Below are 19,386 nucleotides of genomic sequence, written 5' to 3' on the forward strand. Positions count from 1 at the left end.
GGGAAAGCCTGTTTAAATAGGAAGGTTTTTAAGCTCTTCCTGAATATGTCGAGGGAGGTAGCCGAGCAGAACTCATCAGGAAGAGAGTTCCAGAGCTGCGGGGCCGAGCTGGAAAATGCCCTTTGTGCAAATGCAGAATGTTTCATGTTTGGAACTCTTAACAATTGCTTCCCGGCCGACCTGAGAGTGCGGGGCGGATTATATGGGGAGAGGCGGTCCTCCAAGTTCCCTGGGTCCAAGCCATTTAGGGCTTTATAGGTAATAACCAACATGTTGTATTGTGCCCAGAAGCGGATGGGCAGCCAGTGTAGATCTTGTAAAACAGGTGTTATATGGCTGGTCCTGGAGCATCCAGTGAACAGCCTGGCTGCCATATTCTGCACCAATTGAAGCTTCCGGGTTTGGTACAAGGGTTGCCCCACGTAGAGCGCATTACAGAAGTCCAACCGAGAGGTTACCAGAGCATGTACCACCGTTTCAAGGTCCTCCCCCGCCCAGGTAGGGTCGCAGCTGGCGTATCAGCTGAAGCTGATAACAAGTGCTCCTGACTGTCACATCTACCTGAGATGTAAGGTGGAGCGACGAGTCCAGAAGCACCCCTAGGCTGCGGACAGAGTCCTTCAGGGGGAGCGTGACCCCGTTCAGGACGGGTGGACATATTTCCATCCCTGGGCCTGGGGAACCTATCACGAGTACTTCCGTTTTCTCTGGATTCAAACTGAGTCTGTTTTCCCTCATCCAGCCCATTACTGACTCCAGACAGGCATCTAGAGGAGAGATGCCATCCCTGGTCACTGCATCAGTCGGAGACACAGAGAAACATATTTGGGTGTCATCAGCGTACTGATAACACTGCGCCCCGTGTCTAAAGACTAAACTATCCTCTTAATTAATAGTCTGAAATACAAACATTGGCCCCATACAGACAGGCTAAAATAAAGCTGCTTCGGGACACTTTGGACGTATGCTGTTTGAATGTTGCATGCGTCCTAAGAATCCAGAAGTCACACCAAAGCCACAATCTAGTCCTAAGGACTGGAGCACAGCTTTGGCACAGCTGCCAGACTCTTAGGAGACATGCAACATTTAAAGAGCATACCTCCAAAGTGTCCCGAAGCAGCTTTATTTTGACAGTCTGTATGGGGCCATTGTTGAGATCTGCATAAATGTATTTCTCCAAGTTCTATAAATTTGGGAATACTTCCAAAAGATCCTCAGTCTTGTTCCCATTCCTCCTTGGAGCCACTCAAGTAAGCAAATTATATTAATAGATGTAGACACAAGATAAGACAATTATTTATTTCTCTACTTTTTATACATATACATCTCTCTCATTCAGTTCTGAGTCATCAAAGAGATAGTTAATGTAATTTTACTCTTATTTTGTTAAGTCTTTTGGGAATGGCACCTTAAGAATTTCCAGAATTACTGTATTTTCTGGCATATAAGACTACTTTTTAACCCAGGAAAATGGAACGTTGGACTTACCTGATAGACGTCCCTTTCCAGCAGAGAAGGTCCGAGCAGGTGGAGCTACCCCAGGAACCCCAGTCGATTCCAAGCTGAGGGAAAATTTTTATCTTAATTGTATTCTGAACTAGGTAAGTCGCTCACCCGCACCAGTAGGCAAAATAGGGTGGGGAGGATGCTCGGACCTTCTCTGCTGGAAAGGGACGTCTATCAGGTAAGTCCAACGTTCCATTTCCCAGCAGAGAAGGGGTGAGCATCCTGACTCCGGGATTTACAAAAGCAGTCGAATACTAGGGAGGCCAGCTGGCGTGGAGGGTGAATTGGTCACTACATGTTGTAACACCCTCTGGCCAAAGGCCGCCTCGGCTGACTGAAACAGGTCAAGCTTATAATGCCTGACGAAGGTGGAAGGAGACTTCCGTGTGGCTGCTCTGCAAATTTCAGCCAGGGGGGCATTGGTGGTCAGCGCCGCTGAGGTAGCCACATTCCTGGTTGAGAGGGCAGTGATACCCCCTGGCGGTTGCAAGTTGAGCGTCTTATAGCATAGGACGATGCACTCTCTAATCCATCTCGCCAGACTTGAGATTGACACCTTTCTTCCCTTCGAGTTAGGTCTAAAGGAGACGAATAGGACCTCTGATTTCCTGAAGGTGGTCATCCTCTTGAGATAGATCTTTATGGCCCTGCGAATGTCGAGGGTATGCCAGATCTTCTCCAAGTCCTTGGAGGGTCGTGGGCAGAAGGAAGGGAGGACAATGTCTTGAGATGTGTGGAAAACAGAGTTGACCTTAGGGATGAAGGTCGGATCAGGTCTCAGGAGGGCCGAGTCTGGTCTGATGACGCATAATTCCTTGCAGACAGAAAGGGCGCCTATCTCGGAGACGTACCTCGCCGACGTGAGCGCCGTCAACATCACTGTCTTGAAAGTCAGGAACTTGAGGGGCACCTCCTTCAGAGGTTCGAATGGATAGTCAGGGCTTTAAGAATCGCATGGAGGTCCCAGGAAGGGAACCGGTGCTTGGTTGGGGGCGCCCTGTTGGCAACCCCTTTAAGCAATCTGTGGATATGGGGGTGGTGAGATATCTTCGCCACATCCTCGTGGGGGAGGATGGAGGTGATAGCTGCCACCTGTCTCTTTATGGTGTTAGGGCGTAGGCCCTGTAGGAATCCGTCCTGGAAGAATTGAAGGACTGTAGAGATTGAGATCTTGATGAAATCCTTCTTTTTGTGCTTACACCACCTTTTAAATGCCCTGAAGGTGTACTCGTAAATTCTGAGAGTGGATTAACGTCTAGATGCCAGAATGGATTCCACTATCTCTGGAGTGTAGCCGTAGCCCATCAGCATGTGGCGTTCAATTTCCAGGCGTGAAGCCGTAGCCAGGTTGGGTCTGGGTGGTGGATTTGCCCTTGAGCTAGCAGGTCCGGCCTGACTGGAAGGGGAAAACTCTGGGTTGCCATGCTGAGGATCTCGGAAAACCAGGGTCACCGGGGCCACGCTGGGGCCACGAGGATGACCTGCGCTCTGGCCCTGCATATCCTGGATAGCAGCTTTGTGAGTAGAGGAGCTGAGGGGAACGCATAGAGAAGAGACAGAGCCCTCCCTCCATGGCCAACTGTCATCGTCCAGACTGGAGGGAGTGAGGGGGCAGGTCCAACACCATCAGGACTGCCCTGAAGGGACAGAGCCCTCCCTCCACGGCCAACTGTCATCGTCCAGCCTGGATCGAGTGAGAGGGCGGGTCCAACACCATTGGGACTGCCCTGAAGAGACAGAGCCCTCCCTCCACGGCCAACTGTCATCATCCAGCCTGGAGGGAGTGAGGGGTGGGTAGGGCCTCCGGACTCTTAGGACCCATGCATCATTTAAATAGCATACCTCCAAAGAGACCCGAAGCAGCTTTATTTTGGCAGTCTGTAACAGGCCTTGGTGTCAGGATTGGGTAGGAGGTCCAAGAGTTGACGGGACCACTGGAGGCTGGCGCGCATTACCATCGAGACTGAAGTTGCTGCCTTAATGGCTATGGACATGGCTTCGTGGGCCTTTTTGAGCGTCCCTTCAGCCCTTCTGTCCTCCGGGTTGCGGAGGGTGAGCTTGCCATCCCAACTGAACATGGCGGATGAAACTAGCGCTGACACGGGAGTGTCGACCAATGGGACCTTAACCAGGGCTCCTCTTCGCCGGCCATGGCCGGTGGAAGGTGGAAGAGAGAAGGAAGAGGAGAAGCAGAAGGAAGGAAAGCAGGGAAAGGGATTCCTTGTCTTTTTTGTTTAATTAGAAGGGGGGAGAGAGAGAGAGGGAGGGAGGGACCCAGGTGATTCTGGGGAGCTGGATAAGGAAAAAATTCCAAAGGCTCAAAAGAGCGAAGAAAAATTCCGTCCTACCAGGAGCAAGGAAGGAAGAAGACTTGGGTTCCTGGGGTAGATCCTGGGGCAGGGGCGGGCCCTGGGCCCTGATTGTGTCTTTTGCTCTCTACCTGCCTATCAGGAGCCAAGTGGGTGGAGCCACCCAGAGTCAGGATGCTCGCCCCCTTCTCTGCTGGGAAATCTTCTCCAAAGTCGGGAGTTGTCTTATATGCCAGGTGTCATCATATAGGGCAGGTGCTGAAACTTCCGAGCTGGACTGGAGAATCTGCGGTCGCCACATGTGAGGGGGGGGAGTTCAAAAACAGTTGCGGCCGCATCCCCGCCATATGCAGCGACCTTATGAAAACCCCAAGTACGGTAAAAGAAATTCCACTCACCAGGATTTGTGGAAAGAAGTGACTTAACGCGGTACCGATGACGAGGTGAGGGGGCACCTCACGGGGAAGGTGTAAGTGAAGGGCGAAGCAAGCTGCAGGCATCTGGGACGCCCGGGGTATGGAAAAAAGAGCCATGTTTGCACTACTGCTCTGATAGTCTTGGAGACAGGGAGGGCTGGGCAGGCAGAGAGAGCTGACCAATCCAAGCAAGCTTTGTATACAAGTTTTCCTGCTAAGTACCTGCATGTCATAAGCATCTGAATTAAAATTACCATACTGAAATCAAATCTGATGGTTTTTTTTAATTTTTATTTGGTGTGCGTTGGAAGAGGGGTAGTCTTATATAGCGAATATATTCCAAACTATATTTTAACAGGAAAAGTTGGGAGTCATCTTATACACCCAGTCATCTTATACACCAGAAAATATGGTATTTTACTTCCATTACAGTATGTCTCTATAGGACTGAAGAAAGGATGTTTCCAATAAGAAATATAACTCCAGTTTTTCCCTCTCCTAGATTGCTTTGTCTCAGAACTGTTCCAAAATACAGTTTCTGAGAGCCAGTGTAGTGTACTGGTTTGATCACTGGACTATGACTCTGGAAACCAGAGTTCATTTTCCCACTTGGCCATGACAACTTACTGAGTGACTTTGGGTGAGTAACATACTCTCAGCCCCAGAAAACCCTGGGGCAGGGTCGCCTTATTGTCACCATAAATCAGAAATGACTTGAAGGCACACAACAATAATAAACACATATATTTATTCTTTTTTAAATCAAAGTGTAACTTTGACATTCATTCCACAATACTATTCCTTAATTTCATCCAAATCTATGACCAATTGCACTTTTATGCAGATTCATTCAGAACAGCTTCTATGTGGAATGCTACCAAAGGAAAAGAAAACATACATACACATGGATGGTGTCCAACTTTACCAGATTCTCCTCAAAGCCTTTGTAAATCCACTGACTGACTGCAATTCAAATTGCCTAATTATATAGTCATCATTAATTATATAAATACAGCCCTATCTATAGTCTGTGCTGATGATAACGCTACATTTGTCTGAGTAGAATTTAGCAAGATAAACTGGACATTTCATACCTTGAGACCTTGGCATTCTTTCATCAGCACTCATTTGCATTCTCATTAGTATGCATGAGATTTTCATTGAACTTTAAGACTCCTACTGGCGTATAACGTATTGTAATGAGCGTAAAAGTGAGCATGCAAATTAAAACTACCATTAATCACTAAATGTTACCCATTAAAAGAGAGCGGGGGAGGGAGACATACAGATCAGAATGGGCAAATGGTAAAACGCAGCATCAGGGACACAAAATCCCAAATCACTAGATATTGAAAAATAATGGACATCTTTACATGAGGACCACTGACATGGGTGGAAGAGGTAAATTACCAGATAACAAACTATAATCAGATACTAACTGAGACCATTTATAAGAAAAATTATAGAAAGGTGATCTGTAGTCTATATCCTCCAGATAATGCCCCTGACAAAGGCAATTGCTTCCATCCCTAAAAGGGAAAGCTGACAGAACAAACAATAATGTCACCTAGTCCATATCTTATAATCTCATTAAATACGCATCCATTGTCAGAAGTGAGTTCTTTTTCTATTTTGGGGCACACAAAATTCTGGCTGCAGCTGTCATGTAAAACACAATTCTCCTGTAATTTTATCATATTTGTCATCTATTATTTTAGGTTTCATCTGTATATTTGCTTTGAGGGTACTCTATCAGCTGGGGTAAGGTTTTAGGGAGGGCATGTTGCCATTTATTTTCTTGTGCAGTCACTTCACCAATCCCCAGGAAAGGAAGAGTCTCTGTGGACATTTGAACAGACTGTACAGTGGGCCCTTGGTACCCACTAGTGTATGTGGTCATTTGTGTATGAAGATGTATGTGAGCATCTCATTTACCCACTCACTCCAATTTAGAAGTTGGAACATTAATTTTAAAAAGTAATGTATTGCTTGTTAATTTTAAAAAAACCTTATTGCCACTGTTAGTTGCTGAAAGAGTAGCTTCTTACAATATTAATACAATACGTTTATTCACGTTGGAAAAACACACAAATACACTTGGACTCAGTCCTTCCCAGGACTTTCAAAAAGTGATATTTTAAGGACAAGTAAGCTTATTTCTTAAAAATAATAATGATGGTATGTTCCAAAATATAACATGGTACACTAATGCTATAAATATAATTTCCACTTTAGACCAATATAATGATGTCCAGGATTCAGATATGATGAAATCCCACAAGATTGTTCAATAAAGACATTGAGAATATAAAGAACAATTTCCACTGGGAATGATATAAGGTCCGGTACAGTTTTTTGAATGTCAAAAAATGTTATATAAATTCTAGCAGAATTAAAGTCCACTACTTTCTTGTTACAGAAACAATCCCAAACAAAAAAGGGACTATGGTTGTCATTTTCCATAATCCACCACCTTTGCACTGAATATTTCAGCAGCTAGAACATTAACTGAAAAATCCAGTTAATGTTGTTCTTTGCATTTAAGCACCTACATTTTTCTCTGTTCTGTCTGTCATAAACACGAATATACTGCACACCTCTTCTGCCCAAATAATGGATGGGGAAACAAAGCAGTCTGAACATTTTCTTCCCGTTCTGCGAAAGGAACTGTGCTTAAAGAAAGAGACTACTGCCTATTCAAAATGCTTTTTATTTCGCTCTCTACACAAATCCTTCCAATTCAATGCAACTATAACCACAAAGAAAAAAAATGTTATGGTAATTATAAGGGTGAGCAACTGCTGTGTTAAAAATGCAAATGCGGCTAATAAAAGTGTGCCTTGACATACATGGTTTATTTTCTGTGCTGGAAAGCCAAATAAGCTGCCTAGATATAAAAATGCATCTACCTTTCAGAAAACTACCTGAAAAAGGATTTGTTAGCAATCGTGACTTCTTATTCATGGCCACAGCCACTTTCTCCACAAAATGTTATTAAAGCTGATTACTAATACTGTGTATTTTTGTTTCCAATATTCTAATATGGAATTTTATATTTCATTTTTTAATGTGTTTATTGTCTCCTCCTTGAAAGTCAGTATTTCCAGAACTGAGTTTGAAGTCTAGACTAATAATTCTAAGATGATGGATAATGCAACGTACCAGTCAACCACAACAGTTTTCAAAATGGAAGTGTACTCTACAAAAGTAATATGGAGAAAATAATATCAAAATAAGCCAGAAAAATGTATATCACCCATAAAGAAAATCTTAAGAAATCTTAAGGCAAAGGTAAAGCTTTTGTGTCTTTCCAAATGTGTATAATAGAATTACAAGTCACTTCATCACAGATTTCCCAAACTCCATCTGGAATGTATTACCTTCCCATTCTGCTGGAATGTCCCCTACTTCATACTCGTATTCCTCAACACCTACAGCTTCCACGTATCTTCTCTCTTTAACAATTTGCCCTATTTAAAAAGAAAACAAATATTTGATGATTAAAGATGATTCCATATACAGCATGTGTACAGGTGAGATATTAAGTCTAAATCCACTTGTGAATCATGGCTAGAGTGGATGCTGTGAACCAATGGGATTTATACAAGGGTGATTTACAACCCAGCAGTTCAATTCAATGGGCTTGCTCTGGTTGAATCACGAATTGGATTTAACCCTTCCTTCTTTTTTTGCCACAACATACCTATACAGATACTTCTGTTATGGTGAAATATTAAGTGTATTACAGCACGCCCGCGTCATATGTAGGCACGCTATACGCAGCTTTCAGCTTATGCTGAAAGCCACATGACAAACAGGAAATGGCGTGCGCGTCCTTGGCATGTGCCCCGCATCATGCCACATGCCTAAACCCCATTGTTTTCAATGGGGCTCAAGCATATGTGGAATTTGCCTTACGCTGGGGGGGGGGTCCAGAACGGATCCCCCGTGTAAGGCAGGGCACACTGTATATTGAATTCTTTTTTCTTATCACTTAGGATTAAAGTAGACATTTATTAAACCAAGGTCTGCCTTAATCACATTTGGGGAAGAGATTATCATTCCACTCTTCCTTCTTGCTCTGCAGCTTACCTACTGACTTAAGTGCATTTCTCCTTTATTATGGATACAACCTTGACTGGGAGAAAAATGCATGGGGAGAAATTCTAAAGAAGGATGAAGAGCAACTGACAGGGTTCAGTTCTCCTTCCCTATATATCCCTTTTGCTTTTAAGATTATATCCTGTACCTTTATTTTGCATATATATATACAGGTCTCCCACAGTAAAGCACTGGAGGCTAATTCCACCATGTAAGCTCAGGCTTTGGCCAACAGAACCAACCCCAACATTTGATGGAGATATACCTAAGAATGCAGAATTGAGGTAAATAAAAATAATACATGAAGCTTTCAACTCAGAGAAGGGCTTAAAGGATGCTTTAGGAGTGCAATCCAATACATGTTTATTTAGAAGAAAGTCTCACTTTGTTCAATGGAGCTTACTCACAGGTAATATATGCGCTCAAAGATTGCTCTGTGGCCCAGTAACATCTAAATCTTTTTGCTATCAACAAAAAAGGGATGAAGACATATGTTAACTCTTCTACTTTACCCACTCAGATATCTGCACCCTGGATAGCCCTGCTTTCAACAGCTGCAGATTTGGTGCAACATTGAAAAGAGGTCTTTACGTGCCGAATTGGTTCAGTTTATTGTCAGCAGGTGGCACTACAGTTAGAAAAAAAAATCATCTTAAGGAACAGTCTAGGTACTAAGTATTTCCTGATGAGTGTTTAGCTATCTGGTCCACACTGCAAAATACTATGCAATTCTGTGTTATGACGTTGCATTGTTTATATAGTGTTCTAATGCAATTCTATGTTGTTTACATTTTCCTCCCAGTTAGGAATGTGTTTCTGTATTATCATATGAAAAGGATGAAAAGTAAAGGTTAGGATGCTTAATACATTGATAGGAAAGAAGGATAATTACAGTATAAGAAGCACGAGAGCTCAAAATTCTGTAACATTTAATATGAATATATACACATTTAATATGAATATATACACCCCAATGAGAGACAGCAATATCAGACAGTGGTTTGAGCATTGCACTAGAACTCTAGGAGGCCAGGGTTTGAATGCTTGGTAAGCCATGAAAGCCCATTGGGTGACCTTGGAGAAGTCACACTCTCTAAGCCTCAAAGACAGGCAATAGCAAAGCCTCTATGAACAGATTTTGCAAGAAACCCCTGTGACAAGTTGTCCTTGGGGTGGTCACAAATCGGAAACTACTTGAAGGCACCCAACAATACATCCCAGCATGCTCTGTGTTCTGCAGCAGGAATACATAGAGTTCCTATGTATCTTGCCTTATCAAACCTAGAGCAGGCCTTAAAGGAATCCCCTCATGTATTCATGACCACAGTAATTCAAACCTAAAAGAAAACAAGAAGTGGAAATGCTAGAGGTTTGCATTAAGGTCACCGATCTTTATTACAACATTCTTTTTGAAAAAATGCAAAAGATAAATTTGATTTATATTTTAACCAAAAAGCTAAAAATTTTACATGGCTAGAAAAACTTTAATGTCACAGTTTTTCATAAAAAGAAGATTAAATTCTACGTTCAAATAAAAGAGTGGTGGAACTAAAATGGTTATAAAAATAACTTGATTTAAAACAAAACAGTAGTAATAATTCCAATTTAAAATAACAACCAGCATGCTGTATTTTACACAGACACATCATCACAGGGAATAACCATTTGGACAATGTATATATTGATCCCCCCTCCCCAATATAAAACACATTAGATATATAATGCCTCTTTTTGGAGAGAGACTGGGAAAAGAATGTCAACCAACTGCAGCAAATTTTCAAATGTAGCCACACACAAATACGTTGCATCATTCTGATCTGATTCTAGTGTCTCTTTAGTTCATTCACCTTTATCTCTTGCCTTAGATGGCATATGATATCATTGTTCTCCTCAATGTATTCATCCCACAGGATCAAGATATGGACAAGATGGTTTATGATCCCTATCCCTCCAACAGAGGGAAGGATTGCCCCTTTCTGATATGATCCCCTCCCTGATGAGTATCTGATTCTGGTTCTTATTCCATGCTGTTGCAGATTGCTCCAATATGTACATAGTCTTTTGAAACTTGCATGCTTTGGGGGGGGGGGGTGTGTGCTTGTTTTTTGTCCTTCAAATTCTAGAGATTGGTCCAAGGCATATGTTTTTCTTTATTTCCCCACAAAGTAATGCAGTCTTTACATTCAGATGTTCCACACACAACTTCCTTGCTCCTGCAATGCTCAAGAATTTTCTTATTGAAATATGCCTCACAAATGGCGAAGTAGTCTCACCACAGCATACCCCATATTCTGGCAACTAGCCTTTGAATCTTTCATTTCTACACTTGATTTTGAAGGTCCACATGTATGCCACAGTCTTTCTTCCTGGTTGCAATTCTTGATCCTGTAGAAAGATCTTTGGCAGCTTGACTTCATTTGCCTGATTCTCTCATTGCTGTCCTTTCTATGCCATCCTATTTAAGTGTCTGTGGTATCGCCTGTATTTTTTCAAGATAAAAGCGCCATTTAGGTGGGATTCCTATGGCTGTTGAAATCAACATTTGGCTTCTATCTTTTCATGCTGTTTTGGATGACTAGACAAACTGATGGTCTCATTTATCAACTTCACCACCACCTCTTCTTCTGTAGGCTTTGAGGTGTGTTCTTCAGTGTTCAGTACTATTTTCGTGCTTGGTTTTTCACTTTTATCCTATGCTGTATATTTTGACTGGGCCTGTATGTGCATCTAAGGATGCATTCAATGATTCTATGATGTATACTGCTTTCAAACCCAGATTTCAGTTGTTAGATCAATTCATCAGTTTACAATCTTCCTTGTAGGGAAAATGTTTTGGAAATTCAGGTGAACAAGATTCCTGTTGTGAGTCAGTTTAACCTTTCGGCCGGCATTGTACTGTCATGGTATTTATAGATAATCTTCAAGTAGAGACCAAGACATATGCATACTCTTGCCCTGCAAGACTACTCCATTTTCAACAAAAATAAACATGAGGTTTGGGCTATGTGTTTGTAAGGCATAGCAATGTTTGCAGAATGGACATAGATGGTTCTGTTTACACCTCTCAAGGAATTCCTAAAGGCCTGTAGGATGTGGGGAACCTACTGCCTGCAACGTGCTCCCGAATTAGTCTTCATGGAAGCTTTAAAAAAGCCTAACTGGCTGTACAAGTTGAGTGGATGCTGCAGTCCATTTTGCAGTGGATAATTTTATAACTCTCTTTGCTTTTACTTAGTGCTAAAATGTCTTCCTGACATTTTTTTTGAACCAGCATGCAAATACTGCTTAAACTAAAGAGTGCTAATTCAGTAGAAATAATTTCAAACAGCTTTTAAATACCCCCACAGCCACCATTTTTAGCAGCTCATGTTTTTTTGTAAACAAAAACACTTCTAGTCTACACTACTAATCCTAAAAAAGTTTAAAAATAATCATGGGCAGCAATGGACACTCTCTCCTATCTGAATATGTGCTTCTCCCTAAATAAATGATTTAATTTAAAAAAATCTTCAAATTTGTTTTTCAAATGACCATCCAGTAAGTTGGACCTTCTCCCTCCCCACCTAGAGCAACTGTCTCATTACTACCAGCAACTGAAACACAGCAAGATGAGTAATAAAGGGAAAACAACAATATCCCCCAAAGTGTAGAAAATCAATTGTAATTCCACTTGCAGCTTACAGAAAAAGACCATTGAATTATTAGCACTAAGAACTAACCATGTGAAAGCAGCCTTTTTCATCTGCCTCATGTCTTCAGGATGAGGTGGGACCAATTCAAATAATCTGTCTGAAGTCTTGAGACTATAAATTTGATGGGTATAGCCTTATTATGCACAAATATACATGTAAATCCCTGAACAATGAAATGAAATGGCTATAGTCCTAAAATGTTTAACTTTCCCCGAGTCTAGAGATATGCAATTGGAGGGGGGAACTTGGATATTAAGGGAATTCTACTCTCTCAAGGATAATAACGACAATATTATACACATAAAAGCCAGCACCTAATAAAACATTTAACTTTTTCCCTTTCCAGCTATGAAAACAAAGCATTAAAAACACCACATTAAACATTTTAAAACAAGAATAAATCTGTACAATCAGTTTTCATTTACTAATTGTTTTATTAGTATTTGAATGTAAAAGCAGCAGCATCTTACTTTATAGCTTTCAGATATGCACAGTTTTTCCTCCTTAGGAAAAAGAAAACAATTTCAGAGTCAAGAGGAAAAAAGGTGGGGGATGAGTGTTCTTACAATCTAATGAAGATGACCTACTTCTGCATATGCATAACATTCATCTTCTTATATGAGAAGATATTACAAAATAAGATTACCTGTATGATAAATCTTATATAATGACCTGTAAGTGCCCAATTTTGTTTTAAGGTGAATGCATTTCTGATTTGTAGTTGCATTTAGCATATTCCACAGATGACTAAACATATATTTAGATATCAAGGCTAGACATTTTTAGTTCAAATCAATTAGACTGGTTGGAGATGGGAATAACTCCCTTCTGGCTGCCTATATTTTTTGTTTAATCCTGGTCAGTGTAAGATCTTATTACAAGTAATTTGTCATTATAAGTCTGAAGAAAAATGCTAGCCTCACAATTTTTGTCATTTCTCCCCCCTAACACTTCCCTTCAGGCTGCAAATGTTGATGGGCTTTATGGAAATATAAATTCAATCAGCAGCTGCAAATTTCATGAGACGTCCATCTTCATGCTGAATTTGTAACTGCATGTCAAAACAATCTGTGGATACCTCCCTGATGAAACGCACATTGAATTGTAAATTTCTGCAATTTTCCCATGTTTGAATTTAAGGGGCACTAAAACAGAACTAGTGCACACAAAGCATCCATCAGCTCAGGACACATAATTTCTTTCATTACCGCTCCCCAGAATTTGAAGAGTTAAATCATAAAAAATGATGAACATGACCTGGCCCTTTAAATAAACATATAAAATTAAACTACATTGCATTTCTATTATACTTGGAATATAAGAAAATATAAAAGAGCTTCAGTGTACTTTAGAAGCATTTCAGATAAGCTATTTTTTCATCTATTGTTGTCATTGTTCATTTTACAGAGTCTTGCTATGATTAAAATCCAGAAATTAGCTTTGGCAAAATTAAAAAAAGATTCAGTAGTGTCAAAGTAGTCAAATATTTAAATATAAAAGATTCAGTTCTGAGAATACTGGCTGCTGCTACCTCCTCCTCCTTGATATAAATCTTATTTTTAATTAAATGTTGATAGAATAGAGAATACAAAAATATAAAATTAATTTAAGTTGCTTTTTAAAAAGGGACTGCAAACTCATGGCTCTCACTGTTCGCTAGTTCTCCTGGGTGCTTCTAAAAATGACAGTTTTCTATTCAAGCTCCTATTTCTTACAATAGCTTAAAGAAAACGTGCAAGAGACAGAATATATTATGTCAAGAAAAATATTTTATTTTAGAATAAAATGTCTTTCTTTCCCAAAGGATATTAAATCCAGAATATGCTAAATATTGTCTTTTCTTCTTTCTTATTACCTTCTTCTTCCAGCAACTGTGGATGCCTTTAAATAGCCTGTCAACAATTTTGACACTGTCCGCTACAGCCCCACTTGTTCTTCGGTTTTAAATTTTCTTTCACAATACAAAGAAACAATAGGCAATTGCCAAGACGATATCATACACAGGCCCTATTATTTAATGGGCAGGTTCCTCTGCAGTGCTCAAAACTACTAGGCTCAAGTCATGCCTTGTGTGGCACACACAACTTGTGTGAACTAGTACAATTCACTTTATCATCAGTAACTAAAAGGGCAACAGCTCAAAATGCCACTAGTATCAGAGAAAATAGAATGTTTAGGGGCTGAACTTAAATCGGTGGCAGCTGATCACTAGAATTCTGAAATAACCATAAAACACTGTTTTTAGTTTCTTTTGAGGTATATTATTATTATTATTATTATTATTATTATTATTATTATTAACCTTTATTTATAAAGCGCTGTAAATTTACACAGCGCTGTACATACAATCTTTTAGTTAGACGGTTCCCTGCCCTCAGGTTTACAATCGAAGAAGACACGACACAAAAGGAAAAGGAATGGTTGTGGGGAAGGGGATCAGGTCCAGCAGTTTTTCTCCACCTCAGAGGCCTGGACCAAGACAGGTGGACTGGAGGAAGGGCTTGGCTTCTTAATGGATGGTTAAAAGGAGGCTTCCTGGGTCAGAGAGGGGCTAGCCTCTGGGAACACTTCTCTAAACAATATAGTCTTTAACTCAGTTTTGAAACTGGGTAGAGAAGTGATGAGGTGTGCATGTGGGGGAAGAAGGTTCCAGGAGTAAGGGGCAGCAAGCGAGAAGGGATGAATTCAGGAGGGGGCAGTGGTAATCCTACACTGGGACAGGAGACCTTGACTACCAGAGTGGAGGGTGCGAGTAGGAATGTAAGGAGAAAGAAGGTCAGATAAGTAAGGGGGGCAATCCATGGAGGGCTTTGAAAGTCAATAAAAAAAGCTTGTACCGGATGCAGAAGGGGAAGGGGAGCCAATGAAGGGAGGAGAAAAGAGGAGAAACATGGTCAAAGCGGCGAGCGGATGTGACAATACAGGCAGCTGAATACTGGACAGAGATTAAAGGATGGAGGTGTGAAAGAGGAAGCCCTGTCAGAAGGAGGTTACAATAATCTAGTCGCGAAACCACTAGAGCATGGACCAGAGAATATGAGAGCTACTTCTTAAAATAAATTAATAAATGAATCTAACGACAACTAAAAAACTAACAAAATATGTGTTGCCATGAAACTATAATTGTGACAAACCATTTTTCAAAAAGTAACATTCCAAGCTCTACATTTAGCCATGCATTATAAATATAAAATCACTAATTTATACAAATGTCACTTACATACAGTCGTCCCTTCTTATACACGGATGTTTTATACACGGATTCAAGCATCACAGTTTGAAAATGTTAAAAAATATATAAATTTCAAATATCAAACCTTGATTTTCCATTTTTTATAAGGGATACCATTTTGCTATGTCATTATATTTAATGGGACTTGAGCATACACGGATTTTGTTATCCACAGGGGATCTTGGAACCAAACCCCAGCGTATAACAAGGGTCCACTGTATAAACCCTCCAATCTCACCCACTCCTAAAGAAACACGTGGGGACCTCATTTGTGACTCATCTCTTTGTTGCTGAGTCTTGAATATCATTATCTTGGCATAGAAATTCACAAGCTCAGTTTTAAAGCATGTATGCAACAACTCACCTCAGTCAGATCCCTTCAGCACTCCAAATTTTACTGGACCTAACAGCCTCCTTGTTCTTCTCTTTAAAAAAGTATTTGCAACACCAAACATTTTCACCCTTGTTTCACATTATGAGCCTGTGTGTGATCTTTCCTCTTCTATCATTCTCCTCTCACCTGCCATCTCACAAAAAATTCTTTCTGCAAACTTTATCTCACTTCATTTATACCCCACTCCCTCACTAAAAGCCGGAAGGTGGCTTATAGGACAAGAACAGATGTTTAAAATCACATGTAGCTAAAACTCAGTACACACAAAAAGTTAAAATTAAAATAACATTAAACTGCCTACAGAATTAAAATCATATAAAGCATTAATTTAAAAACATAGATTAAAAACAGTAGAACACTAAAACATGATATGAAATAGTTTCCAAATGAAATAGTAATGTCTTCACTTGATGGTAGAAAGACATCACTGAGGGAGTTGGCCTAGTTTCCCTACAAAAGGAGTTCTAGAGTGCAAAAACAGCCATGGAGAAACCCCTCTCTCATGTTCCCACCAAACACATATGTGAAACTGGTGTCTCACTGGAAGATCATAGAGTTCAAGCAGGCTCACACAGAAAGACACAGATCTTCAGGCCAGTGTCATATGTGGCTTTACAGGTCATAATCAGCACCTTCATTTGTGCCTAGAAACAGACTGACAACCAGTAAAGCTGTTCTTAAAACAATTCTAAACAAAATAAAAACAAGGAGTTGCAGCTCTTTGGACCAGCTGAAGTTTCCAAACATTCTTTAAAGACAGCCTTATACAAAGCAGGTTACAGTAATCCAAATGGGATGTAACTAAGTCATATGTTACTGTGACCAAGTCAGATGTCCCAAATGCACGTGCAGTTGACACAACAGTTTCAACTGCTATAAGCCACCTTCATATTGCAAATACTCTTCTAGCTACCACCTAAACCTGATGTCCGTGAACGCTGCCAACACACACTCACACGGCTGATAAGAGCCTCCTGGGCAAAAAGTAAACATGCCGAGCTGCCAAGCAGTTCCACAACAATGACAAATGACATCCAATAGAATAAGCCACTAGCCAGTCCAAAGTTCAGGATTACAGACAGTAATACTACCAGCCCAGTCCAAGGTCAAGAGTGCCAGAGGGTTGGTCAAAATCTGGTCCAAGGTCAAGGATTCAAAGGCAGTCAAGGATCTAGGAAGCCAGGAGTCAGATCAAGCAGCATTCACTAATGAGAACTAATAGTCTCTGGCAAGAGAGCTCAGCGTCTGCCAGGTGCCTTATATCTAGCTCTCTTATCACAGCTGCTGACTACCTAATGAGCATTTCTCAGCAAGCCCCTTGGAATGCCTAAGGCACGCCCTTTCTGATCCCCTCTGGCTGAAGGTAGAAATCTCAATGCTCTGCTGCTCTATGTCTCCCAAGTCTGGCATTTCTACTGGGGCAAGACTGGGCTGCTGAGCCCCAGGCTCCACTGGAGGAGATCCCACAGAGCTAGCGTCTGCCTGAGCCAAATCCACTGGGGCTGAGAGAGCAGAGCTGGAATCTGGCAGGGCAGAACTGAGGCCTGGCACAGCTTCATGTTCCTCCTGCACCTGAGGAGCCGAGTCCTCCTTGTGGCTGGCCAGGACACCTGAGCATCCAGCTTTAAGTCTGTCCATTATACTCCAACTGCAAGCCTGCATTGTCAGACAGAGCATAAACCCATCCAACACAGGTTCAATCCCTACTCTCTGACCTGCTTTGCAAATGACCATGACCATCTTTGTCTTCTTTGAATTAAACTTTAGTTTGTTTGCCCTTGTCCAGGCCATTACTAACAGACATGTTAACAACATACGGATGGCTATTCCCAATTCCTAGAACTTCCTTCCTGGACATGTCTCTCTCTTCCCGCAAAGACCTCCTCAAGACCTATTTGTCACTTAAGACTTTTGATTTACTGATTAATCTTCACTCACAACTAAAAGCATGTTTTATTCACACAAAACTGTGTTTCCCCATATTCCCACTCCTTCTTCTCTTCCTCTATTGCTTTTCTCATTTGCTTAGACTATAAAATCTTTGGCAGAAGAGATCTGCCTATCATGTCTATATAACTGTATATGCTAGTAGTATTGCAGTAATCATAATAATGCTGCTCTATGCCTCCCTAATATCACAAGTATATAATGGATTTAATGAATAAAATGATAAATAGGTTGCATACCTGTAACTGTTGTTCTTCAAGGAGTCATCTGTGAACTCACACCCTGGAGTGTTCTGCACCAATGTGTGTGTGACAGAGACCCCAAAGAAGCATCAATATTAAAGCATACTGTTAAGGCCTGAACCCACTCAGTTTCCCAAAAACCACACCATCAGTTGGAATCAGAGCAAGTTCCTTCATATTTATCTCATTCCATTTGTGCTACTTATAATAACAACCATCTCAGCAAGGCCTCAAGAGATTCTGTTCCACTTCTAGCTCTGCTAATAGCTGTATCTGAAACTAAGGATTAGTTACTTCTCTGTACTTTCATTTTAAAAGGTGAAAAGGCTTCCAAGCTCCACTGGGATTGTGAGATGATACATCAGCTATCACCTGCAAGATACTCAGTTTTTCCTCCCACACAGAGATGCACTTTAAACAAAATGTGAAGTCTTAAAATCGATATAAAACAGTTTAAAATAATCTTTTGCATGGCAATTCTACCTCATTCTACCTTTGGCCTATCAATCTAAACCTTATTCAGTGACTTAAGATGCATGTGAATCAACACATAAAATGGGGAGCCTGTTAGCTCCACCCCTTCATCTTCAGTTCCATTTCCTATGGACAGCTTCTGTTCCTTCAATCACATGAAGAGGTTCCCAATAATATGGACAACCTCCATGTGAAGAGAAATTCTGCATTTGCGACGGCTTCATCTATGTATATATGCCAGGAAGACATGTCCATTCTGTTGCATTAAGTCTGGAGCTGCCATTTTTCAAGATGGCTGGCATGCAAATTTCAGAGGAACGTCATTAAAAGATACATTTTAGACAGTTCATTTTGGTGGCAAACGGTTTTTAAGTAGTGAAAATGAGTTAAAACTATTGGTAGCCATTGCCACCAACATAGTCTAGAGGTACATAAGTGCAAGTCACAAGACCGTCTTGTCAGGTCATAGTCATGAAGTATCCTGACAAAGTGAGGAATTCAAACATGCACTCCAAGCTATGATTGGAGGGAGGAGATTTTTGCTACTATAAAAAGAAGACTAAACATTACGTGTGAAATAAAAATCTGAGCAAATCTTGTGAATTGCTGTACTGTATAAAGTAGAATAAACATGGAGTCCCTCTTCCCTTGAATTTCTGTCTGTCTTGTGACTACTGAAAAAGTAGCATCCCACAGGTTGAAAAATTACCTCTTCCCACCTTCTTTGCACCCTGACACTTGTTATATCCAAATGAATGTGGAATTAATGTTACTTCTTAACAATAGTTCAGCCATGTCTTAACACTAAGCTTTGTATCTTGTTATTTACATTGATTTTTCTCCCCTTCTGTTTCTGTTCTACTTTTTGTAAACTGCCTTGAGTCCCAATTCTGGAGAAAAAGCAAGTTGTAAATAAATTAAAAAGTAAGAAGCTCTACTGGATTCAATGGGACTTACTCTGAGCAGACATGTCAGGGGTTACATTTATTAACTGATCTTAAATGCAACTTCTTCAACCTTAACAGGGCTGCAAATCTAGCTACCTAATTTGAGGGGGGAATCATTTCTTACTT

The 19,386-nt window shown here is 40.8% G+C and overlaps 1 protein-coding gene across 1 annotated transcript in view; it reads right to left on the reverse strand.

Moving 5' to 3' along the window:
• The window catches only part of NDUFAF2 (NADH:ubiquinone oxidoreductase complex assembly factor 2), a 70,034-nt gene that overhangs the window by 15,172 nt on the left and 35,476 nt on the right, over positions 1-19,386 (reverse strand). Inside the window, exon 2 of the mRNA XM_042451890.1 lies at positions 7,612-7,701. Coding sequence (XP_042307824.1) covers positions 7,612-7,701 — 90 coding nt within the window. The remainder of the gene's footprint in view (positions 1-7,611; positions 7,702-19,386) is intronic.

Source organism: Sceloporus undulatus, chromosome 2 (assembly GCF_019175285.1).
Source record: "Sceloporus undulatus isolate JIND9_A2432 ecotype Alabama chromosome 2, SceUnd_v1.1, whole genome shotgun sequence".
NCBI lineage: Eukaryota > Metazoa > Chordata > Lepidosauria > Squamata > Phrynosomatidae > Sceloporus > Sceloporus undulatus.